This window comes from Dendronephthya gigantea, unplaced genomic scaffold (genome assembly GCF_004324835.1).
Source record: "Dendronephthya gigantea isolate DGI-Jeju-01 unplaced genomic scaffold, DenGig_1.0 000069F, whole genome shotgun sequence".
Classification (NCBI taxonomy): domain Eukaryota; kingdom Metazoa; phylum Cnidaria; class Anthozoa; order Malacalcyonacea; family Nephtheidae; genus Dendronephthya; species Dendronephthya gigantea.
The window spans coordinates 212,671-239,712 of record NW_021163079.1 but is presented as its reverse complement, the minus strand read 5'-3'; the positions used below and the strand labels follow the sequence as shown (position 1 = coordinate 239,712).

Here is a 27,042-nt window from a genome sequence, read left to right as displayed (position 1 = left end):
CGAAAACTGACAATTTACAATTGATAGGTGTGTTCCAGGAGTAGATATAGTGTGTAGTTATTAAAGTTATGGATCTTCGTTCTTGCTAATAGTTGGGAAAATCCAAATTTTATCATTTAGACCTGAGGATGCAATATTGTAGTTTTGTTCTTGGATTTGTCTGATTTTGTCTGCAATAAAAAATAAGCACTTCAGTACATAGTTTACCTTAAATAAACGCAATACAGGGGTTTGAACAGCGGCAAGAAAAATTTTCTAAATAGTTAGATGTGATCACAAACTTATGTAATAATAGGTTCCAGTACCTTAGTTATTGCTTTCATTCTCTTAGGCAGCTTCCTTTTATAGTGTTGCATGAAACGTTAATCTTTACTAAGTATGATGGATGACCATGTCACTGAAATAATAAAAAATATATAAGAATATACAAAATGACACAAAATCACAAAATGAGATTTGAAAAAAAACTTACCTCCTTAAAAACATGAGGTCATCACGGGGAAATCTTCCTCTGTTCCTAAGAAGTAGGGACATAGACCCTCCAATTCTTAGAGGAGGACAAGGAGCTTCTAGTCCTGTATCCAGTGTTTTGGACATTTTACCTTTGCTTTGAAGAATAACTTTTTTAGTTTTTGACTCATTCTGGACATTCTACCTTTGTTGTGAAGAACAACTTTTTACATTTTGACTATATTACCATAATGAACTGAAATTTTATCGTTTTTTTATGTATTAACCATTTGTATTTATCATAGTAACTTAAATATCAAATTAGTGAGAGGCTTATGGTCGCTAAAGTACAATTCTAAAACTCCACTGGTTTTTACTCTTTCAGGGATATTAGTATATATGTGATCAATTTGTGTTTTATAGTCTGTTGTCACTTGTTTAATTAGTTGGACGTATTGCTTTTCTTGGATTAAATACTTAGTAAGTGTATTTTTGTCGGATACATTTTCAAGAAGGTTAACATTAAAATCACCAAGAATGATAACAGGAGTATTTGGATAATTTATATACATAGAATGTAAATGTTTTAAAGCATCCATGAACCTTGAAATGTTTTAGAGCGATAAATTCCTACAATATGTAAATTATTTACTGGTTGGTTTACTTTAAGTAATGTCATTTCTACATGATTATAGTTGCACCTCAAAGGTTCTGATATTAGTTGTATATTGTCCTTTAGGTAAACAGCAGTTCCGTAAGGTGTTCTAGCACCATCTGGGATGAAGTCATTTCTGAATAGTTGAAAGCCTGAAATCTGATATAATTCACTGTCGTCATTACTACATAGAGCAGTTTCTACAAACATATTGATATCTGCGGCTTGTACATTATAATCACTTGCAATGTCAGCAACATGAAGATGCAATATCTGACATTTTGGAATAATACTTTAAATGCTCCACTAGTATCTTTATAGAGAATTGGAAGGTGACTTTTCAGGACACAATTTTGTTTTAGTCTTGTCATTTCTTCTTGTACTTTCCTGCTCACTGCTATTTTCTTTTTGTTCAAGTTAAGAATATGTAATCCCGAAAAGTTTCTAAGTCTGCTAAGTGCGACGTAATGCATGTGCTCTCCTTTAAAGATGGAAGGTCAACAACGGCTTCATTTTATGTATCTCCTTGACAACGGTGAATAGTCTTGGCTGCAGATGGTCTTAAGGGAAACTGTCTGCAAAGAACTTGTATTTTATTTTTGGTAAACTGTCTTTTTATCTCAAGAATGGGAACCCACATTTTTTCTATACTCTGATTGTAAAGATAAGAGTATTCTCTGCGATAATCATTCCCAATGTGTTCTTCTTGAAATAAAACCCTGACGATACTTGGTCTTGATGAACCTTCTACGCGGTAATCGATTTTCTTGATGATACATTCAGCACCATTAGTCATACCATCCACAACTGATACGTTTGTTGTGAGGTCATACTTAGCTTCTTAAAGTATTGAACACACTGAGTACAAGCCCATTGTTTTCGAAGGATTGTTTGGGATTTGCTTTTTGAGTCTTTCTTTTAAATCGTCAGATAAGTCTCCAAGTACGATATCTATTGCTTTAACGTTGACGTTGAAGATTTCTGAAAATGGTCATGGTTATGTTGATCAACAGCCATATTAGTACTGAATAAATGGGTTGAAGATATTGGATAATCAGGATGTTGTGGACTAAGGTTTAAAATTCTTTCCTTCAAAACCTCAACATCATTTTCAGTATGATTTCCTTCTCTGATACAATTTAAAATTTGAGCAAATTCTTTGTCTTCTTTTTTTCTCATAATTTCTGATAATTCGAACATTTGAAAATATTGTGCCAGAGATTTGTTGCTAATGCAGCATAACCGTCCTTTGAATTCTCAAATATCCAATTATCAAATACAGGTTTGAGTTGAAACAAGTCGCCAACAGTTATTATACTAAGACCACCAAATGGTTCTTTTGTGCCCATGATTTGTTGTAATCTTTGGTCAAGAAAATTAAACATACCACTGCCCACCATAGATATCTCGTCAATAAAGATAACTTGCATTCTGTGTAACTGAGATCTTATTGTATTCAACCGGTCTCTATCTAGAGTAATAATTAAATCCTCTGTTCGCGGGAATTTTAAACGCGGCATGAAGTGTATTTCCTCATATGTTAAAAGCAGCTTTGCCTGTCGGGGCAACTTTTACAACACTGACATCATGAGGATCATTCTGAGGTTGAGAATTTAAGTATCTTATAAGAGCTTCATACAAAGCATTAGTTACAGTACTTTTACCTACACAAGCACCTCCACTTAAAAATAGTCTCATTAACAGCTTATCAGTCTTGATAGAGTTCAGTACATGGTAAAAAACTCTTTTGTTCAACATTAAGTGATTAGACAAGTTTTCTAAAATCGACATCATTCAGCCTTTTTACAACAAATTCTTCATCATTGTTTGTTTGGGGATAAGTTTGCCAATATCATTTATCAAGTCCTACTGGGCATGTTGTTTATTTTTTCCAAGATCAAAGCATCCGAATAATTCACTTGCTTTCGGGCCAATTTCTCTGTCTTGTTCATCTCTATACTGTGTATTTGGAGTGACTAAATTATTTTCACTTTCAATATCTTGTACGGCCTGATCAAGAACTTTGGTGTGATTCTCATATTGTTTTCTGTTTTGTTCTATCACATCTTTGACAATTTCATATTGGTCTTGGTAATTTTTCAAGTCCTTCAAAAGATCTGTATTTTCATTCCTCCAAGCAGTGTAAAGCATTATCTGTTCTCTACAATAATTTTCTGCATCTTTGTTTTTATTAAATCTAACAGACCATATTATTCTTGGCTTTTGCCTTTTCACCAGCGATAGTCCACCTTTCATTTCATATTGGTCATTTTCATTTTTTTCCTGTTCTTTATCAGAAAGATCATCATCTACATTATCATCGAAATTACTCTCTAAAAGATAGTCATCTATTAATGTTGAATTTGATTTGTGTTTGCTTTGTTGATTACTGTTTATTTTACAATTGAACCAAGCGACAAAATCCCCCAGACATAAATTTTCCAATTTCTTTGGTCTTCTCTGGTATCTTTTAATAATGTTATCTGATTCAATATCAGCAGAATTATCAGGGAGTTCTTTAATTTTATCAATGCTTTTTAATAAGAATGTTCTTTCATCTGGATCAGATGTATTGATAAATTGGGAGTCTCGAGATAATCGTCTCAAAGGTATTTGCATTACTAAGTAGACAGCCTCTTGTGCACTTATTTCGACAGCATTGAGAAATTTGTTACCAATATGTCTCACTTTGTTCTTATTGCCTTCATTTGCTTCTTTGCATGCTTTACGAAGTAACTTGCTCATTCCTCTTTGACTTTTAGTAATATATGAAAGTATATAAACAGCGCAAGCGTAGGGGGATCTAACACATACTGAATATCCATATTCGCTTTCCATGCTCTGAGTAAGTTTGGATTGTAACAGTTATTTTGCATCTCAGCAGGTGATCGTTTCAATAATAAAGTGTTATGTTTAAGAGAAAGTCTTATAGCTTTTAAGTATTGCTATTCCGATAAATTTAACTTTTCAAGAAACTCGTCAAAGGTCATGGTTTCATCAGCTTTAATAGAGTTTAATAAAGAACGTATTTGTTCTAAAGCTTTCTTTAGTATATCCAAGATATTTTCGTCTAGATCAGTTTCAGATAAAGGCTCTAAAATCATAGTTCTTAGCATTGGTGGTAATGGAAAATTAAATCAAATCTCCTGCAAACAGCATTTCCTCTTTTCTTGCACGTTTTGGAGTGCTTATGTCTTTGTAAATTTATTAGTTCAGTTAAGCCATCTGAGTCAGTCCTACACGAAATGTAGGTGTCTACAAATTTGGTAATAACTTCATCGGAATCTTTACCATACTCGGGTGCGTTTTTTATCCAGAACAATCCATGGATATGTGGAGAACCTCTTTGCTGGAATTCAACACGATAAAAAAAGTCAACAACTTCTCCAATTGGATGGCATAAATTTTTTATAAAATTGTGAATAAATAACTGCACCATATGTTCAAAATTTCGTGCACATGTTACTGGATCTTTTTGTATCAGTTCAGACTTCTTTTGCCAAGTCATTTGTTTAACCTCATCGTCAGTGTAGTCTTTTTTGTCAATAAGACGACCAAGAATTTTAATCAAATGAATACAGCGCATTTCAGCAGCTGAAAATGAACAAAACCATGTAGCTGTCCCAAGCTGACGAATCATTGCAAATAGATCTTTCTTACATCTTTCAAAGTATGGAGGGGAACCACGTAAATTTCTTAAAACTCTAAATCCTTCATCTAAATTGATTAACTTATTAACAGAACTTTCAGACTTCAAATCTCCTGCTGTGTAAGTCTTACCCTTAGTTTTACATTTATGCAACAATAAACTTGCACTTCCTTGAATTTGTTTGATCTGCAATTTTTTTAATTTGTAAAAAATGTTTAGTACAGACTGAGCAACTCTTCGATCCTGACTTCTTAATTCCCACTTACAAATCGTACTATAGTGAACAGGCACTAGTCTTTCACTGTTATCAGCTTGACGTTTGCCACAATAAATGGTAGAGAAAGACAGAAATTCAGCATCTTTATCTAAAAATATACCAAGTGGTCTGTTTCCTTCTTCTGGTGCAAAACTGATTATTTTATCACCATGTTGAGTAACGTCAGGTTCTTGTAATAACCTATCCATAACACCTGAGGGTCGTTCAGTTTACTTCACACCACTCATCGTCAATGTCATTATCAACGGGATTGTTACTTGTCCCTGTGTTTGCTGTTTCTTGATTTCGAGTGTTGACATTGTTTGATGGATTATCTGAAGTTTCGTTGTTATTCTTAGTAATGAATTCTGACCATTCATCGTCATTATTGACTGGATTTGACACATAATTATCCATTACTTGTATTCCTTCGTTTTTGAATATTTCACTAGTCCGAACCAAGTATTGAGCTACTTCTACCACTTTCGTAGGTCTAACATTCTGAAATTGTTAATGGTGTTTATAAATAACCAAGACGACGTTTCAATTTTTTTGGAATAGTTGGTGACTCATTCAATGGTCTTGGTAAAACACTAACGGTTGTGTTAACATCTGCAGGAACATTAACTACATTTCCATGAATACTTAATTGACCTCCACTAGGCAATTCCCGTACGTGCATAAAAGGTATTCTTGGAGAAATTAGTCTTTCGTCAAGAGGTGTTAAGTTTTTTAAGACCTCAGGCTTTTCTGGGAAGGTCATTTTGTTTGCTTTTGCGCAACTTGGAATTTTACCAACTTTTAAGTTTGAGTGACATGTACCACATATCCATTCAGTGTTATCAATACTCTTCACACAAGTTAGACATAAATTAAGGATATTTTTTGAACAAGATTTATATAAAGAAAGATTACATTCACTGACAGATGATCTATACCATAATTGATCACAACAGGTACAAATATATTCTGGTCCCACACTTATGTTCTTATGAAATGACTGAATTGCCTTTGTAAGGTAAATTTGTTGTCTTGAATCATCAGAGTTACTAGGTATCTCTGGAGTCTCAGCTATACTGTCATTCAAATTATTTTCTACTTTCTTGTATTTATTAATCATTGTTCCATTTTCACTACAATCTAACTTTCTTTTAGCATATTGTCTTTTCTGGGTATCTTTAACTCTTTCTGGATACTTTTGCTTGTACATAATATTCAACAATTTTGACGATTCTGCAACCTTTTCAGGATTTAATTTTCTATATGTTGCAGTAGTTGTTTTATTTATTTCTTTAACCTTTTTGGGATTCAATTGTCGGTATGTTGCAATGGATGTCTTGAAACTCTGTTTTACTTTTTCAGGATTTAATTGCCTGTATGTTGCAGTGGATGTCTTAAAACTCTGTTTTGCTTTCTCAGGATTTAATTGTCTGTATGTTGCAGTGGATGTCTTTAAACTCTGTTTTGCCTTTTCAGGATTTAATTGTCTGTATGTTGCGGTGGATGTCTTTAAACTCTGTTTTGCTTTTTCAGGATTTGATTGCCTGTATGTTGCAGTGGCCATCTTGGCAATTTCTATTATTTTGTCAGTATTTGATTGTCTGTATGTTGCAGTTGCTTTTTGCCAAGAGTCCTTAATTTTCTCAGAATTTGTGTTTTTGTATTTCTGATTATTTGTTTTTTTTCTCAGTTTCTTTTTCTTTAAATTTGTTGTTCAACCTTTTTTTCCTCATGTATTCCTTCATATATTCTTTTCTTTTTTGTGAATTATTCATGGAGACTGGCTTTTCCGAGGTAATTTCATTGTTATTAGATTGTGAATTTTGATGGTATAGTTTTTGTTTACAAGTTGCTGTCTGATTTCGTATTTGATTATTTGATTTGACAGGCGACGGGCAAGTAGCGACCAAGAAAGTCAAGAAGAAAGTGATATGAACAATACCCAAATATATCAGAACACTGGCAAGACACCAATAGCTAAATATATCAAGAAGACTCAACATAAAATTAAAGAGAATGACAATGCCATAGAAAAATTGAAACGTGAAGAAAGGTTGACAAAGCAACGAATAGCAGAAGCGAAGTCTAACAATCAATCCGTTGGTAATTTTTGTAGCCAATGTCATCTTAGAATGGGACATACAGTTAGGACTTGTATTTTTGAGCTATGCGACTCTGTGTTCAAATGTGGAGAAGAAAAGCAACATCCCGGAGAAATAGATACCAGAAAGAAAAAGAATGCTATAGTGCGACTGGAGTCAGTCGGATGTAAGTTAGAAGCTGAGCTTCAAAATAAAAAAAGATGCTGCTGAAAAAGTTGACTCATCGATTGTTAATCGTCTGGAGAAAGAAATTTTAGCTGTTGACCAAGCTTCCTACACGTTTAACGGTTTTAAAAACTGGAGTCTTCTCCGAAAACATGTTTTTATTTTGCAATCATATTGCAAGCGTCATTATGGGGGAAAAATTCCTTCGAGACATAAAGTTATGGAGTGTTTACGTAGAGCAATTCAAGAAGACGAAAGTGCTTCGTCTGCGACTGTCGGCATGTCGCAGGTAAGGTCTGAAAAGGATGAGCAATTTCGCATGGCTTTATCGATTAGTTCTTACGACACTGAGCCACAAAGCGAAACTCGTGACGAATTTGAGCAATATAAAAGTGTCACAGACACCCCTGGCTCTGCTATGTCTATGTCTTCTAGCGATGCAGATGCCGCGAGTTTGTTACTATCCTTAAGAATGCAAACAAATGATCATTGACATTGTAAGTTCCAACATTTTCTTCAAGTTACAATGGCTTACTTTGAATGTGAATTTATATTTGTTTAAGAAAACTTTTAATTATAAACTTTCAAGTTATACGTTCCGTTTTTGTGCCGCTGTGGAAATTATCATCTACAATGAACAAAACAAAATTTATTTGTTCTAATGACGTTTTTACAAAATTTACTTGTAAAAAAATACATTTTTTCAACATCAATCACATTGTTTACGTTTTGTTTATACAAATTTTCTTTTTTATCTTGTCCAAAATTTGATATTGTCTGTAAAATGTTTGCCTGTTATCAAAATGAAAACAAGTCAGTATAGTGTAATCACTGACACTGCATGGTGGTAACTTTGGTCTTATTTACACCACGCATATTATCTTTGTAGAAATATGCTCAGATCTCTACCGTAACATTTACATATGTGGAAATAAGAATGAAGTATATTTATAGAAACCCTTCATATCCTCTTGGGAAATCTGTTCAATAGCGAGCATGGCTGCCAAAGGTAAATTGTCATGAACTCGAGATTTTAATTCATAATTAAGTATAGTTTTTATTTTATTTGAAGCACAGCTCTATCGGATTTAAGTGCGGTGAATAAACAGGGGTATACAGAAGCTCTATACCCATCTCTCCCAAAAATTCTTCAAGAACTTCCCCACTCTTGTATTGGTGAACCCACTAAATACTGGGCGATGAGTGTTCAAATTAATAGCAGCCGCAGCTTCTTCAAAAAAATTGAGGAATTCCATGGTGTTACTTGCTCCTGGAATAATGCTATAATAATCAGCTCCGTTCAAAGAAACAAGCAAATTTAATGTACCTTTACACACCTTTCACCGACTGGTGAATGGCAGTAGCGTCTTGTACCAACGTCGGGAATTTTCAGGCCTGCTTCGTCAAAAAATTTTAAACACCAAGGGTCTTCAGAGCATACATAGTCAATAAATATCTGCGTATAAAGCAAGTTCGACTGGGTGAAACGTTGAGTGGCAACATGTGATATTTTTTTCCTGGAACATCTTTTTCCAGAAAGCATATGTTTTCTCACAGCTGGAGATATTGTAGATAAGGAAATGTGTGTATTATCGTCATTAACTTCACTCAAAATTTCACAAATTTCATTTAGTGAAATTGAGCCGTTCTCTGTTTTCAATATTTCTATTAGTTCAAGGTCATCAGCATTTAACTTCTGACTGAAATTTCCACCATGTTTTGACTCCTGTACAGTATATCTTTCGCAGTATGTTCTCCATATGTTTGACATGGAGCCGTGGGATATTTTAAATCTCTTTGCAACATCTTTAAACGAGGAGTTAGTAAAACCTGTACGTCTATCCCCTTCGGCTTGCAAGAGCTCAGCAATGACACACGTTCGAATATCTTCAGGCAAAGCCTTTCCTGGGCCATACGTTCTTCCATATTTGTTGATTCTGGGAGCTGCCATCGCCTTGTTTTCGTGATTTTAAAATGCCGTATTTTTCTTTTGGGTGCACAGTTACTATGTCAAACATTAACTTTTCGGCGAGCAAAAGTAAACAATTGTACTTAGAAAACAAAACGTTTGATTGGACACGGTTCACGGTAGCTTGCAAATGGTAGTAACCGTTTTATCATGCGCCTACTTTTTCGATTTTTGCTCATCAAATGAACTAGCTTTTTTACGGGAATTCTAGACGGCTCTCAATCTCTTCTTTTGACATGTCTTAAACATTTATTGCGTGATCTACACCGACTAAAATTACTATACGAGATTGATGATGTAGCTGATACGGGTAATAATTCTTTATTTTACATTTCAATAGTTTCACTTTAGCTTTCAATAGTTTCACATTTATAGCATTGTTTATAGCATTTGATTCACATAGATTCTTTTTTGCATTGAACACGATTTTGCACCGTTGTGCTAGACCCGTGAACGGGGTCTGTGGCAGTAACACGTTGGCTACCTCCTTGCCTTTTTCTTCTATTGATAAAGCTCGCTGGCAACTCAAGCGATTGGCGATAACACATGGGCTATCTCCTTGCCTTTTTCTTCTATTGCATAAAGCTCGCTGGCAAGTCAAGCGCTTGGCGATAACACGTGATGCATCGGTACATATACACTCTGTATCAACTTACACAGAATGTTTTTTAAATATAGCATTAAAATTTGAAAACGTCCCGCTCCTTCGTAGCTCTGTACAATGAATGTATCGTCAATATATCGTCAATATATTGTGAATATATCGTGAATGCCCATGATGCGTAGAACAATTTTTAATATTCCCTAGATTATCGAAGATTTACTCAAAATGCAGCTCTGAAATGTTAGGAAACAACACTTTCTCGCTCCTTCGTAATATATCAACTGTGTGATCATCTATGACTTTAATAGAACACAATACGCATTTTTTGCATTTCGAAAGAACGCATCGGGTGTTCCGGGGGGGGTAATTTAAGTTATTTTCCTTTACGCAATACCGACAATACAAGAAACAAATGTTATAAAATTTACAATAACAACAAAGATTCCTCAAGACTTTTGTGAGCCTTATTAAGATTACATAAATAAAACAACTGAAATTAATGAAATAACCTTCAAAGCACTGAATAAGTACAATAGAGCATAACAGATATATATTTCAACACCCCCCGTAAAGTTTACACTATGACTGACTGACTGACTGACTGACTGACTGACTGACTGACTGACTGACTGACTGACTGACTGACTGACTGACTGACTGACTGACTGACTTACTGACTCGTTTGAATTTTCGCCACTCATCACAATACTGCAAAGTTTCTCAAACTGCACTAAAAATGCTACAATAAAATCACCGTTTATAACGCAGAAAAAAGGGAAGAAAATAAAATAGAATACACAAGAGACTTATAAAAAAATAAAGTATTCATGTACTGTATTTTCTAAAGAAATAGTCAAATTTAAAAATTTGTTTCGCTAATCTTGCTCTTTCGCCCGGGAGGGGACTGGGGAGTACTGGGTGTGTTAAGGGGGCTGAGGGGGCTCGTCCACCCAGTTACTCTAGGGACCACTTTCAAGATTTGATTAGGTGAGGAATAACATTATAACATGAAGTATTAACATTTCGTCAGCTCAAACAGGAAGTTAAACCTTTGCTTTTTTCTAATTTAAATATATTTTGGCGCCATTATAAATATGGAAATAGTGAAATAAATTATCCAAAAAACAAATCGATCTGTGTCTTTAAGATTGCCATAAACCTTGCCTTCGGGAAATAACCTTCCGGAGAAATAGCGTTTTTACCTTCGGGAAATAACATGACTGAAAATGCAAGGAATCGCGTTTTAGAGACCCTAGTAATAAAAATTTACTAATAAAATTTAAAAGTTCGGGGGCATGCCCCAGAACCCCCGCTGTCTCACACCTTCATTGTTCGTATTACCCCCCACCCAAAGAAGGATTGTAATTTCATTTCTTTCATTTGCAATTTTTCCCCCTTTAGCTTCAGGCAACTTTGCTTCAAAGATATCACCCTTTTTAATTGAAATAAGTCTGAATTTTTTTCCACTCAATAGAGAAATATACCATTCAATAATTGTTTTTGCAACACCGCCTTTATTAATAACTGAAATAATGTCATCATTCATACCATTATTTCCATTATCAAAATGCATGAAAATTGATTTCAAGCGATCGTAATGATCAGTATGACTTGCCATTATAAAAAATCAAAGGATATATCACAATCCTCATCCTTTTATAAGTACATAGAAAAGAATTATTCATCATTAATATTTTCAAAAAATGTCCCCTTCATTTCAATGCGTTCTGCTTTTAAAACTTTATAGAGTTTTTCGCTCCATCGTTTTTGTTCTTTTGTATCATTATCTAAATGAGAGAGCGAGCAAAACCATTCCTCTTCATTTTCATCAACCCTCATAAATTCCCAATTAATAAACGAGGATAATCCTTCAAATTCCAATTCAGTATGTTGATAAAGTTTTATTGCAATCATTCGTGCAATTTTATCATTTGCCATACATTTGGCAAATGAAGAAATAAAAAACAAGATTTCATTTAAATACATTTTTTTGAAAAAAATTACAATGTTAATCTTTCCAACACCATTTTCAATCTTACATTCCTTTAAAGTAACAGTATTCCATGATTAATTGTTTTAAAATTTCACAATGTCTCTTTAATCTAAAATTAGAGTGTGTACCAACTTTACAATGCTTAAAAACATTACAATATATTGAAAAGCAATGCCAATTAAGTATATAACAATTAATTTCACTTTTATCACAAATTTCAAACAACTTTGAAAAAATGGGATACATTTGATTCATATCACAATAATATTCTTTAACAGATAAAATACAAATGAAATTTATTTTCTCATATGAATAAAGAATCCAAACATCTGAACACAAAAAAGCAATCCACATCATTCCACCAGCATGCATAATTAATTTGTAAAAATCTAATTAGCTTTGATTACGAATTCTGTATTCATAAACCACTTCTCTAACCCACAACCCATTTCTGAAAACATTTATTGTGCCCCATCTAAGTTGATCTAAATTCAATTTCTCAGTTATATCTTGTATCATAGATCGTAAAACTAAGTATTTTAAATTAAATTGTTTTATCTCGTTTCTCCAGAAGACCTGACTTGCTAATTCACGAAGTGATGGAATTATGAAAATGATTTTGCAGATGACAAAGATAAGCAATTCAATCACTCGTCTTTCCAACCACAATGGCAATGACTTTGCAAACAATTTTCAAATCGATGATTGCAACTGATTGTGTGAAAATAGTCCTCATAGAATTTCCACCAATTCTCTTTATACAAAGGACTCTTGCTCATTTCTTTTTTAATTGACCAAATTTGAAAGGAATAAGCATGACCATCATCACTTTCTCAGGTCGTTGACTTTTTTTCAACTCTATGCTCCCCATCTTTCATGTTATTACACGAATGACCATATAAATACATGCCTCTATTTTCGTAATATGATAAAAAGCAAAGATAATTTTCAAACAAAAATTTTCCATAATCCTTTTGCTGTTCATACTTTAAAACAGATGTTAAATTTCGCATATTGAAGACAATGCGTGTATCTAAGGGCCATTCGTTTTTCACTGAAACAAAAATCGAATTGTGATCATAAAATTTTGTTTTTTCTTTTTGATGTTTGAAAAAAAAACGGAAATAGAATTGAATTCCATTTTCTTCGTCTGAAAAATGGAACCAAATAAAGATTTTCCTTCGTTACTTTCAAACTATTTTCTAAACATGGCAAAACAATGCGTGTATCTAAGGGCCATTCGTTTTTCGAGACACAGAAAAACGAAAAAAAGTCTTCAAACTCGTGTTTTCATTTTTCAATTGTATAAAATATTCTAGAAAACAAAACAGAACACGTTATAAGTTGTTGAAAGGGCCGGCCGTTTTCTGCATGCTTGAAAAACGAAAAAAATCGTCATTTCTATACTTTGAATTGCTCGAACAACAAAAACGAATTTCAAAAAAAAATTCTGTTTTTCGTTTTTCGTTTTTGGAAATGAGAAAAACTTCTTCGGAAAAATTCGGAAATTGTTCCTGTGACGAACACATGGTTTCCGAAAACTACGCGCGCTTTTGTAAAAACTCAAGATGGAGGAAGAAAAGTTAAATTTTGTTTACGGAGAAGGTGAAGAAAGATTGCGAAGAAGTTTGAAGAAAGGGCAAGTGAACGCAGAAAGGCTGGCCCAGATGTTTGGGGTATGTTTTAGTTAAATAAGACAGAGATTTTAATGAAATTCTAACATATAAAATGATCCGAACAATACTCAATAGCAGCAAATATTTATTAGGTTTGCACTTGCATGTCTATTCAAGTGAATATTGTCTGTCGTCTCACTATCTTTTTTCTACAAAGGTCACTCTTCACGGGCAAAACTGCATAATTGAACTTTATCTTATTTTCAATGTGCAAGTATTACTATTTATTAAATGGCAATAAGATTATTCCTTGTTCTAAGATTTTATGCTAAAATATAGTTCATTTTCCTCACAGATGCAAGTCTTTTTAAACGGCACATGTTAGTTACGATTGAAAGTTTCATTTTATTGGTTACTAGGCAGTTTTTTTCATCGGCTATATTCCAATAAGCGAAGTCGCATTTGAGTGTACACTGACGCATTTTATAATCAAATCTGATGCTAGTGCCCAACAAATGCTTCCAACGGACTGGCCATGGTCCGACTCGTAAAATAACAGTTGATTTTACTGAGATGAGATACATCGTGACCGATGTACAACATACGGTATCATTCTTTTCAGGAGGAGCGCTATGCCTATTCTTATTTTTAATAATATTATACCTCAAATTCAAATTCAAATTGTCCAATCAAAAAACATTATTTCTACCATGTGACGAGGAGATTTTTCGGGGTGTGACATTGAATTTATCATACTGTCATGGAGATTATAAATGAGTGTTATTTATAAGACTTACAAATCCACATCCATACATCGCAGAATATTTTGGCCATAAGTTGCACTTAGACCAGAATGAAAAAATAGCTATGTTTAGTGTCACACATGTTTGTGCGATTGATGGATATTCCAGGTTTATTACTGCATTTTCATGTATGCCAGTAAAAAATAATGTCGTGATTTATGACATGTTCAGGTATTCAATTTTTATTGAATAATGAGTCACATGAAAATCACATGAGAAACGTGAAAATATTGAAATATATCAATGAGCTTTAAGCAAGGGTGACTGGGGGTGCAAATTTTGGTATTAATTGAAATTTAGAAAATTATAAATGGAATTGTTGCCAAATTACAAGAATGTGGCTCTAACAATCAAAGTTACACCTCATTGTCCTTCACATTTTTATGAACAAACATACATTCTAATATCCCCATGCTGCTATTTTCTGGAATATTATAAAACCACACTTGATCCATCCCTGGCTGTAGGTGATATTTCCTTTTACAATGTTGAATGTCATCTACAGGAATATTATACTAAATGAAGGATTATTTGATCAGATCAGAGTTGATCATGGAATGGAGTTTGTCCTTTTACTGTATGTCCAAGAAATGTTGGCTGAGTTCATAACAAATCAAGGTAGAGTATGCTTGCCCAAAGCGGACAAAATTACCATGTCAAAAATTTGAAGTTCAGTCATTCAAATCGATGTCGAACTTACAAAAATCAATGTCGAAATTACCAAAACCGCAAAATTGAAGTCGATTTCTTAAAATCGAAGTTGAATTATTAAAACCGGAGTTGAATCACACTTAACCAGTCAAAATAAATTATCACATTTCGACTTGAAAAAATTACCATGCATAAATTTGCATAATTGTTGTAATCAACTTAATCCACTAAAAATGGTTCCCTAACATAAAAGAGTTTTTTGAATCATATTCTCGCATTTTAACTGACGGTGGAAATCTTGCAGACGTAGAAGATGATAGAGCAGATTTTTTTGTCTGACGAATAGAAGACTACGAACAGACCATACATATTTCAGCGGCAAGATTACTAGAAGCCATACCCAATGAACTGTCATTGCATAATAATATATCACGACTTCTTGATATATCTACCAATGTGAGCGCTAGATTACAAGACTGTGTTATTGAGTGAGAAAACAGAGCGATTGAAGCTTTGGGAGAAATATTACCAGCCCCAGTTGAACGGTCAGCTGTGAACCATGGAAGGCCACAATTTGCTGTAAATAGCATTGATGCAAACGACCTTCGACGATTAGGATTTTCGTGGACAGATATTTCTAGAATGCTCTGTGTTTCCCCTAGAACACTTCGCAGACGTCGCCATGAGTCCGGTACGTTTCGCGAATTTGGGTATTCTGATATAACTGACGCTGAATTGGATAGTATAGTAACAGGAGTTTTGCAGACCACCCCCCAGGCAGGACGAAATCTAGTTTGAGGAGCACTGCTTAGTCGAGGATATCGTATAAAAAGAAGGCGTATCGAATCATCGATCTCAAGAGTTGATCCAGTCACAAGTGCCTTAAATCATCGAAGAAGAATAATCAAGAGAATTTATAGTGTCCCTTGTCCCAATTTTCTATGGTAAATATCAAAATGTTACACATGTTATTGTTATTTTAATCCCTTTGGCATTTCATCACACAAAAGTGATTTAAACAGTTATATTGTTTTGGAAGACACTGTACAGGGCTTATAAAAGAAAAGCAACCACACTTGATATTCATATTTTTATTATGCACAATAGTACTTCTAATTGTGTAGCTCACAAAGTGAATATTTTTGAATATTAAGTGTTGAATATTCATAACTATATATTTATACTCATGCATACATATTTAAACTTGTGGATATTCAAAATCATGTTGACTTTATTGTGTTGTTCTTAATCTATATAGGCACATTGATGGGAATCATAAAATGATCACACCATACCGTATTGTCATCCACGGTGGGATTGGTGGATATTCCAGGCTTATTGTATATCTACAAGCATCTAATAATAACAGGGCAAGCACTGTTCTTCGATTGTTCCAAAATGCTGTGGCAAATTACAATATTCCATCACGGGTAAGGTCTGATTTTGGAATGGAGAATATTGATGTGGGAAGATTCATGCTAGCTAACCGTGGCTTGAATAGAGGAAGTTTTATCACTGGGAGCTCAGTTAGAAATCAAAGAATTGAGAGACTATGAAGGGAAACCAATCGCCTTATAGCAAGCCGTTTTGTCAACATCTTTTTCTACTTGGAACAGCAAAATGTGTTTGATCCTGACAGTGAACTCCATCTTATGGCATTACACCTAGTGTTTTTGCCTCTTGTTAACAAAGCTTTGGATGCATTTATTGAAGAATGGAACAGTCATCCGGTCACTTCAGCATGCAGCTATACACCTATACAACTTTGGGTAAGAGGATTGGTTGCAAGCCGAAACACTGATTATTCAGCTGTTAATGACGTACTTACAGACAGGCAAGACTTTGAAGATTTGGGCATTGAAGAAGATGGACCAGTACCGCAATACAGTCAGGCAATAACGTTGAGGTATCAGAGATACAATTTGACCTCACAGAAGAACAAGACATGCATGTAACCGAAATCAGACAAAGATATTCAACAGATACAAATGGAATAGCTTGTTACTTGCAAGTTTTGCAATACCTTTCTTCTATTTCAGATGTATAATTTGCCATTCACAAGCAGAGTACTGGGTCTATTGGATTGTTATGAGGGACGTACCAAATTCTGTAAAATAGTATACCAAATATGGAAAATAGTAGCTTTGGTGCATTCATAAAGGTACCTAAATTTTGCATTTTGATTCATATAAATAAAGTCATATATTCATGTTCTACATGTGTATTGTGAAAAAAAAAGAAATCTTTCAACTTTGAAAGAAACAGGAGAATGTACACCCCAAACTATTGTTTTATTGATAGCCCTGACATAGTGTTTGTTGTAACTACAATTTTGTCCATTATCTTTGTCAAACCCAAAACTATTTCCAGAATGAAAAATAATGTCAATTGTGGAGGAATAACAAATCTGCCGTTAAAAACACCCTGCTGGGTTGTAGATTTTTTCCTCAATAAATATCTAAACTAAATGAAACCCTTCAAGATTCAAACCACATCATTCATCAGATTCAAACCATCAGCAGTCATCATCTGCTGAAGATTGATCTGTAAGAAATGATTGAAAACTCATTAAAATTGTGTTAATCATGTTAACCCAGTAAGCTCAAGTTGATCTCCTTTCACAAATAAAATCATACTGTATTTGTCAAAAAGCCTTACCAGACAAATATGTTGAATCTAGGATGTCATTAATTGCATCGTTGAGAGTTGTATGTGTCGAAGCAGCTTTGGTCAACTCCTCTGCATCTTTTCCAACAAATATCTGTTGCAACCTTTCAAATCTTTCTTTAAAGCCAGAGAAGAGTAACATCACCTTGTGGAGATGAGTTATTTGGCTCTTCAAAAATGGGTGTACCTGGTGAAGATACAGCTGGCATGCACATTGAAGAGTTAAGAATTTCAATATCATCACTATCATGAGTATCATCATCATCGTCTTTTTTAACATCTGGTAAAAACCATTTACTTATCACAGGAGATTTTTTATCATCATCAAAATCTTCCTATAAGAACAAATTTAAAAAATGTACATTGCAAATGTGATATGATGTTAATTACTCTAAAGAAGTGAGGTATCACACATAATCTTGACACTTGTGATGGTAACCACATATTGTAACCATATGCTGTAGAATTTTTTAAAAGCATTCAACACTAACAGCACTCTATGCTTTTAAAGTTGGAATTATAAATTTTATTAATGTAGAGTTATAATTCCAACATAACTTACCTGTTCGCTATCAATTAATAACTCCTCCAATGTTCGCAAGTAAACAGGCCCCGCACCAGTAATATGCTTCAATGTTTTACCATCCAACTGCTGACCATTTGGAAGGTTGATTGGAACAATGCATGTACCTGCAGCTTTTACAAATTCAAATCTGTAGGAAGGTAAATAATCACATGTGGGTACTGGGTAACAGTTGAAAGGGTTTATGTATAATAATGTTTATATGTTTATTACAGTTCACAGAGTCGAGATTTTTATTTGTTTGGGGGGGTTTCGAATATTTTTAATAAAAATAAGTGAGTTAAAATAAGTATGAAATTACTTAAAAACAACATTATATCATTTATATGCGGCTGACAAGATCAACTTACAAAGAGTCAAAAATTAATATTCAAATTGACATAAAACATACATACCCTATTAATTCGTGTTCACCCTGCAAAACTTTTGAGAATAACTGAGAAAACTCTACTTTGAGTTCCTCATAATTCCATCCTTTGTGGATAAGAAACGCGTCTACAACGAGGTTTTGCGTCTGAAGAAACATTTTTGTTTTCTCTCCTCTGCACGGTTGACCATGTGGGACTAGGCAGGAGGAACACATTTTTCAAGTATTTGGAGTTCTTGTCGTTCGATTGGGTTCGCATAGGCTTCCTTCACTGTGTGACAGTTTGTCTAACAACTTGACGTTTTCTCTGCGGCTGGTTAATTGAGTAATTTTGCCGTGAATTAAAGTTCATAGCAATACGTCTTTCTTCATTCCGTACGAAGTCTGCGGACTGTGCGTTATCTAAATTACTCGAAGTCGACGGCATATTTACTCCGGCGCCAGCGACGGAGTTGAAAATTCGCCCCGGTTTTGTTTTGTTGTTGTTTTTTTTTTTTAATTTTTTTTTTATTTTTCGTCGTCGCAAGTCTGAATGGCGCGAAACATTGTAGTATTTAAAATGTGTATGTGACTGTATTTATCTACGTCCCAGTCTTATCTCCCAAGAGTTGTGGTGCACAACTTTGGCTAATTTTCCGATGCGCGATTCGATTTCGCTCGCATGATACGGCAATTCCTCCAAGAGGAACAAATAAACCGTTGTTTTCATGCTGTTCGATTAAGTTTAGATTGAATTGGAGTAAGAATATATTTAATACATGTAGATTCTGGTCCTATTTTAATAATATCGCTGCTATTTCGCCGTTTAACAAGATGATGTGGTCGTGTATGGGCGCGTTGACACGTCGTAGTTTGCACAGGATTGAAGATATAATACATAAGCGCTAATTCCAAAGGCTAAGTGTGAGACAAAGCGAATGTATCATGCGGTTTGTTTACATTTTTGAACAATTGAACTTCTATACTTTTTAAAGTACGATGTGCTTCTGAATTTCGTGATCGAACATTTAGCTTCGCAAGGCATCTAAATGCGAATATGAACTGTATTGTTTATGTTCAGAAGCTCTATATTAAAGACTGGCACGTGCGCCGGAGTTAACGCCAGAACAGGCGTCTTGTTTCACGTGGAATCCCACGGGGTATACGTAACCTACTGTTTAATTCTTGATCAATGCTCTCGAATCTGTTGCCCGTGTTTGAAGAAACAGTTTCCAAAGGCGGGTTCTGCTCCTGGGACATCAAATCTGCAACTATTGTTCGTACTAAGCGCTGGAGATTGCCTGAAGTTTGTGTTTTTTTCGCTATTTTGCCAACTAATAAGCGTGCCAAAAAATAGATTATAATAATTATGCAAATTTATGCATGGCAATTTTTTCAAGTCGAAATATGATAATTTATTTTGACTAGTTAATTGCGATTCGACTTTCTTGTTTGGCCACTCTGTGTTGCCCGAAAATTCATCAACAATGTGTATTCCTGTTAGTTCCAACTGCAAAGTGCAACGTAACCATTCAGTTTGTAAACTTCGAAAATTTTGGTCTAAAAATCACTAACAAAAACAGGTCATTTATCCCATCCACTTACCCCAAACATACAGGCTAACCTTTCTACCTTAACTTGACTCTTTTTTAATTTTCGATCTTTTCTTTCATTGCCTTCACCGAAGGAAAAGTTTAAGTTTTCGCCTTCCATATCTCGCGTCGTGTTGATATTGATATCCAGTATGTCGTACCAACGGAAAATGCACGAAAATAACAAAAAGGCGCGAAAAATCCAGGGGGGGGGTGTTGGCATGAGAAAACTTCTAATCAGCCCTTTGATGGAAATTGAAATTCAGTTTGAAAATCCGTTTTTCTATGTTTAGAAAATAGTTTGAAAGTAACGAAGGAAAATCTTTATTTGGTTCCATTTCTCAAATGAAGAAAACGGAATTCAATTCTATTTCCGTTTTTTTCAAACATCAAAAAGAAAAAACGAAATTTTATGATCGCAATTCGATTTTTGTTTCAGTGAAAAACGAATGGCCCTTAGATACACACATTGAAAACATCTATTTTTCAATTCTGACTTTACTAACAAATGTGTTAAGCGAATTAACCCTGGAATTTGAATGTGGGTTTCCTTTGGAAAACTTGAAAAATTATCAGCTAAAAAAACTTGAAAAATTTTAAATGTTCCATCTAAAGGAAAAGCATGTGAATCCAAATTTTCATCAAAAATGTATTTTGAAATAGGTTTAATCCATATAACTTTTTTAGTATGTTCGTTTGAAAAAATATGAGGGAAAGGGAAAAAACATAATGCATTTTTAAAAAGTTTTATAACTGCAAACAAAAACAAACTGAATCTCTTCATAATTTTCAATTTTATTTATCCAATATTCAAAATTTCCAACTTGAGTAAATGATACAAATCATGAACTTCGTTACTTCTTTGAATTTCACGAACTTTTCTTTCAAAATCATCCTCTTTCCACCCAAAATAAAAGGGTAGTGCATAAACACAAAGATCAAAACAATGACGCAATTGCTTTTTTCATATATTTATCCAATGGTTTCAAATAAATTAACGCAGAATCAGCTAACTTTATACATGCATTTCCACTCATTTCTCCTCAAAATGTATACCTGGACAATCAAGCACCTTGAATATATAACCCTTTTACCTTTTCAAATTTATCAACCCTTTGAAGTTCGTTAAATACAAATAAAGTAAAACAATAAACCTCAAATTGAGAACCGTGAAATGGTAATCCTTGAGAATTTTTTCCATGACGAAAACATGATTTACTTTTCATTTAAAAAATTTGTGATTGCTTTTCATATTTTGCACAACCAAACAGTTCAAGATTAATGCATTCAAGAGAATAATAAGAACATAAATCCTTTTCAATATGCCCACCCTTAAAAGCAATTATCAATTTATTTGTTTATTGTAGAAATACTTGACAGCAATGATGAACAAAGAAACTACATTGAGTACTATTTTCATCTGGGATATAAATATGAAGATATAGTCAATTTGCTTGATATATATCATGATATATCTATCTCTGTCCGTACTTTGAAAAGGAGACTAGTGAAGTTTGATCTAAAGAAAAAGAATGTCAACCTTAATGAGCAAGAGCTGCGAATTATTATTCAGAAAGAAATAGAAGGGGTGGGTCAACTTGCAGGGTACAGAAAGATTTGGCACGTACTTTGAATTAATCATCATATACATGCACCCAGAAAACTTGTTGCCCAAATTGTCCATGACCTCGATCCCCAAAAGCTAGCAAGGAAAGAAAAAGGCGTAGGTTGAAAAGAAGAAAATACATGTCATATGGCCCTAATCATTGCTGGCATATTGATGGTATTGTCTTGAATTTAATTATCTTTACTTGTTCATGTTCTTGTGTGTCATGATGCATGCATGCTGAAAATGTTAGATAATCAAAGCAAGTAAATTCCTGTTAATGATTTTTTCCAATGTAGGTTATGATAAGATTAAACCATTTGGTTTTCCTATCCATGCAGCCATTGATGGCTTTAGCAGGAAGGTGTTATGGTTGGAGGTCTGCAGATCAAACAACTCTCCAACAGAGCCAACGAAACTGTATTTGGATTGTGTCAGTGAGCACAGAGGATGTCCATTATTAACCCGTACAGACTATGGAACAGAAAATGGACATATTGCTGCTATCCAGTGTTACTTTCAATCAGATGAGGAGGCCCATAAATATGGGACATCTACCAGAAATCAAAGAATAGAAAACTGGTGGTCCCATTTCAGGAAATCATGTGCTGGCTGGTGGATCAACTTTTTCAAGGATTTGCGAGATAATGGGACATTTGACCTTGAAAGAACTTTACACAGGAAATGTCTATGGTTTTGTTTCCAAGGGGTTGTACAAGCATCATTGGATAAGATGAAAGAATACTGGAACACTCACTATATAAGACCATCACGCCACGAAACTATTCCAGGAGTTCCTGATATTTTATTTGCCTGAACGTTCAGGAGGCATGGACTGTCTTGTTCCAGTAAGTAATGATAAAATTGTTGAAATGAAGCTACAAGACAATGAAGAAGCTGATGAAGAAAATACTGACCATGAATACTTTCAATATGTTATGGACTTAGACACAGACACAGACACAGACAAAAGACACAGACAAAAGACACAGACAAAAGACACAGACAAAAGACACAGACAAAAGACACAGACAAAAGACACAGACAAAAGACACAGACACAGACACAGATACACAGACAGACAGACACATTAATACCTGTTTGTCAGTCATCCTGTGGACTAGAAAATTTTATGCCCCTCTGGGGACCTGTGTCAAAAAACATGAAATCATCATAACGGGGACGTGCCGTGTGTAAACAATGTGGGGACAGTAGTTTTCTAGTGTATTCACTATGGATATACATGTAGATATAGATATAGATACAGACACAGATACACAGACAGACAGACACATTAATACCTGTTTGTCAGTCATCCTGTGGACTAGAAAATTTTATGCCCCTCTGGGGACCTGTGTCAAAAAACATGAAATCATCATAACGGGGACGCGCCGTGTGTAAACAATGTGGGGACAGTAGTTTTCTAGTGTATTTACTGTGTATTTTCTAGTGTATAAACAATGTGGGGACTGAGCAGTGAGGTAGAGCTTCATGGAGATATATTTTTATTGACAATAAAAACTTTAATTCTTAACATGCAGTGTCTTTTTACTGTCTATAAAACTTGCATTTTGTCGAGTAAACATGGTTTGTTTTAATATAGCTAAACTACCTAAATACCCCTTAATAACTCTTGATAACTTTCTCTTTTTTAAACTTAAATTTTTATAGCAAAACCTAACTTCACTTCTCTATGGCACCTAAATTGCATCTTTCCGTATTACTTTGCACCTAAAACGTTGAAGCAAGGGGCATGAACTGGTCTAAGCGGGTTTTTAGAAAGAGAAATAGAATAGGGGCATTTATTTAACCTAATCGGGTGCATTCCTTTGGTTGCGTGTGCATATTTTAGTGCTGGCCATTTATAGAAGGCACAGCAATATTTCATGTTAAATTGTAATGTCGCGACCTTCGACAAAATTGGTGACTAGATAATAAAGGCGGAAAATGATGCAGAGCTCTCAGGGTGAATTATAAATATGATATTGGGCATATCATGATTTCTATTCAGGAAAACTACTTTGATAATGACTCGATCAATGATGAAGAAAATAACACGCGCAGGAAATCTTTACATATTTTGCTTCAATACGCAGTGCTCGGAAGCTTTCGTCCCATTGGATAATGCTTTTGTATGCTTTCTAAAGAACGAAGCTATGCTATTGGTTGAAACAGAAATGTATTGTAAAGTTTAGCCAATGAAAATTGTTCTTGTGAGGAGCTGCGACCCTACCCTATATTTGCTGAATCGCATCTGATATATATATATGTGCTGGTCATTTTTCAATAAATCCGACGGGAGAGCAGCCTGCTTGAAGACAGAAAGTTTATTTATGAACATAACTTACCCATATTCCAATGACAAATGTATTCATTAGAGAATCGCAATTTGGATTTCGTTTTCCATAAATATTCTAAAAAGTAAATTGAAATACATTTAAAACAGGGATTCAAGGTTGGTACAAATTAATAATTGATACATACCGCAATAATTGGGGATTGCATGGATGGCATAGCTCGACTTTTGTAATTATTTGATTTCTTAAACCTTACTGCTATTAAGCGGGAATGTGCTTTTCATGAAAAGTATCAAACGTAAATACAAACTAAAAGTACGAAAAATCCCCTGGAAGACCCCAGAATGATGTACACATTCGAGGAGCCGAGAAAAGCGTTGTAAGAATGGGACGAAAACTTATGCATATATATACCTCCTCAGGAAGACCCCAGAATCTCTCCCAGAATATTGTACACATTTTTGCACTCCCCGGAAGACCCCAGAATGTTGTACACATTTTTGCACTCCTCAGAAGACCGCAGAATGTTGTACACAATTTTGCACTACTCAGGAAGACCCCAGAATGTTGTACAAATTTTTGCACTCCTTATGAAGACCCCAGAATGTTGTACACATTTTTGCACTACTCAGGAAGACCCCAGAATGTTGTACAAATTTTTGCACTCCTTATGAAGACCCCAGAATGTTGTACAAATTTTTGCACTCATCAGGAAGACCCCAGAATGTTGTACACATTAATTTTTGCATTCCTCAGGAAGACCCCAGAATGTTGTACACATTTTTGCACTACTCAGGAAGACCCCAGAATGTTGTACAAATTTTTGCACTCCTTATGAAGACCCCAGAATGTTGTACACATTAATTTTTGCACTCCTCAGGAAGACCCCAGAATGTGTAGCCTGCAACGCAGACTATATATTGGGGTATATAGTCTGCTAATCAGCGGCAGAAAGCTTGTATGGTCACGTGAATGTTCGAATTGTTTCCGGTATTATAATTATGATTATGTATATGATTTGCGCGCAAATTGCATAATTATTTGCGACAACATGGCCACGCTGATGTGCGTGCTGTGTTTCTCTGTGCTGGAAAAGAAGTCAGATATAAATCTTGTAAAAGGAAAGCGTTCTCTCGACATTGCGGCCGACATATTACGATGAAAATGCTGGTTCCAACGACTTGTTCTTTGAGAAGGTCAGCGAGGAGAGGAACCGCTTGGAAGACTAGAGACTTCCCGTAGCCTGTGCCAGCACTAAAGAAGATATTCTTACCGAGTAAGAAGGCTTTGAGTGCCTCGACTTGCTCTCGATGAAGACTTTCCACTTGAAAAAAACAGCATACAATCCAAATAGCTTCCAAAAAGTGCTCTTCTGCAAGCAAAGATCGTTCGATGAAGGACGCCATGTTGTTTGTGAAAATAATAAATATTCTGAAATTTTGATTATTTTGCATAATTATAAGCTAACCAATCAAAATGAGTCGCACAATTTCTCGGAAAACCCACGTGACCATACAAGCTTTGTGCCGCTGATTAGCAGACTATATCTACCCCAATATATAGTCTGCGTTGCAGGCTACCCAGAATGTTGTACACATTAATTTTTGCATTCCTCAGGAAGACCCCCAGAATGTTGTACACATTAATTTTTGTATTCCTCAGGAAGACCCCAGAATGTTGTACAAATTAATTTTTGTATTCCTCAGGAAGACCCCAGAATGTTGTACACATTTTTGCACTCCTCAGAAGACCGCAGAATGTTGTACACAATTTTGCACTACTCAGGAAGACCCCAGAATGTTGTACAAATTTTTGCACTCCTTATGAAGACCCCAGAATGTTGTACACATTTTTGCACTACTCAGGAAGACCCCAGAATGTTGTACAAATTTTTGCACTCCTTATGAAGACCCCAGAATGTTGTACAAATTTTTGCACTCATCAGGAAGACCCCAGAATGTTGTACACATTAATTTTTGCATTACTCAGGAAGACCCCAGAATGTTGTACACATTTTTGCACTACTCAGGAAGACCCCAGAATGTTGTACAAATTTTTGCACTCCTTATGAAGACCCCAGAATGTTGTACACATTAATTTTTGCACTCCTCAGGAAGACCCCAGAATGTGTAGCCTGCAACGCAGACTATATATTGGGGTATATATAGTCTGCTAATCAGCGGCAGAAAGCTTGTATGGTCACGTGAATGTTCGAATTGTTTCCGGTATTATAATTATGATTATGTATATGATTTGCGCGCAAATTGCATAATTATTTGCGACAACATGGCCACGCTGATGTGTGCGTGCTGTGTTTCTCTGTGCTGGAAAAGAAGTCAGATATAAATCTTGTAAAAGGAAAGCGTTCTCTCGACATTGCGGCCGACATATTACGATGAAAATGCTGGTTCCAACGACTTGTTCTTTGAGAAGGTCAGCGAGGAGAGGAACCGCTTGGAAGACTAGAGACTTCCCGTAGCCTGTGCCAGCACTAAAGAAGATATTCTTACCGAGTAAGAAGGCTTTGAGTGCCTCGACTTGCTCTCGATGAAGACTTTCCACTTGAAAAAAACAGCATACAATCCAAATAGCTTCCAAAAAGTGCTCTTCTGCAAGCAAAGATCGTTCGATGAAGGACGCCATGTTGTTTGTGAAAATAATAATATTCTGAAATTTTGATTATTTTGCATAATTATAAGCTAACCAATCAAAATGAGTCGCACAATTTCTCGGAAAACCCACGTGACCATACAAGCTTTGTGCCGCTGATTAGCAGACTATATCTACCCCAATATATAGTCTGCGTTGCAGGCTACCCAGAATGTTGTACACATTAATTTTTGCATTCCTCAGGAAGACCCCCAGAATGTTGTACACATTAATTTTTGTATTCCTCAGGAAGACCCCAGAATGTTGTACAAATTAATTTTTGTATTCCTCAGGAAGACCCCAGAATGTTGTACACATTTTTGCACTCCTCAGAAGACCGCAGAATGTTGTACACAATTTTGCACTACTCAGGAAGACCCCAGAATGTT

General features: G+C 34.9%; 1 protein-coding gene and 1 pseudogene across 1 annotated transcript; one reads left to right on the top strand and one right to left on the bottom strand.

Annotated features, from left to right (window-relative positions):
* Positions 1 to 2,971: 2,971 nt before the first annotated feature.
* Positions 2,972 to 3,850, bottom strand: LOC114531181. Its single transcript, XM_028552835.1, has one exon. The coding sequence runs from the start codon at positions 3,848 to 3,850 to the stop codon at positions 2,972 to 2,974; it is 879 nt and encodes a 292-aa protein (XP_028408636.1).
* A 12,453-nt stretch (positions 3,851 to 16,303) lies between these two features.
* LOC114531180 lies at positions 16,304 to 16,960 on the top strand (annotated as a pseudogene).
* Positions 16,961 to 27,042: the final 10,082 nt, after the last annotated feature.

Coding starts and splice junctions, on each gene's coding strand:
- LOC114531181 (XM_028552835.1), bottom strand. CDS start 3,850: ATGAGCAAGTTACTTCGTAAAGCATGCAAAGAAGCAAATGAAGGCAAT.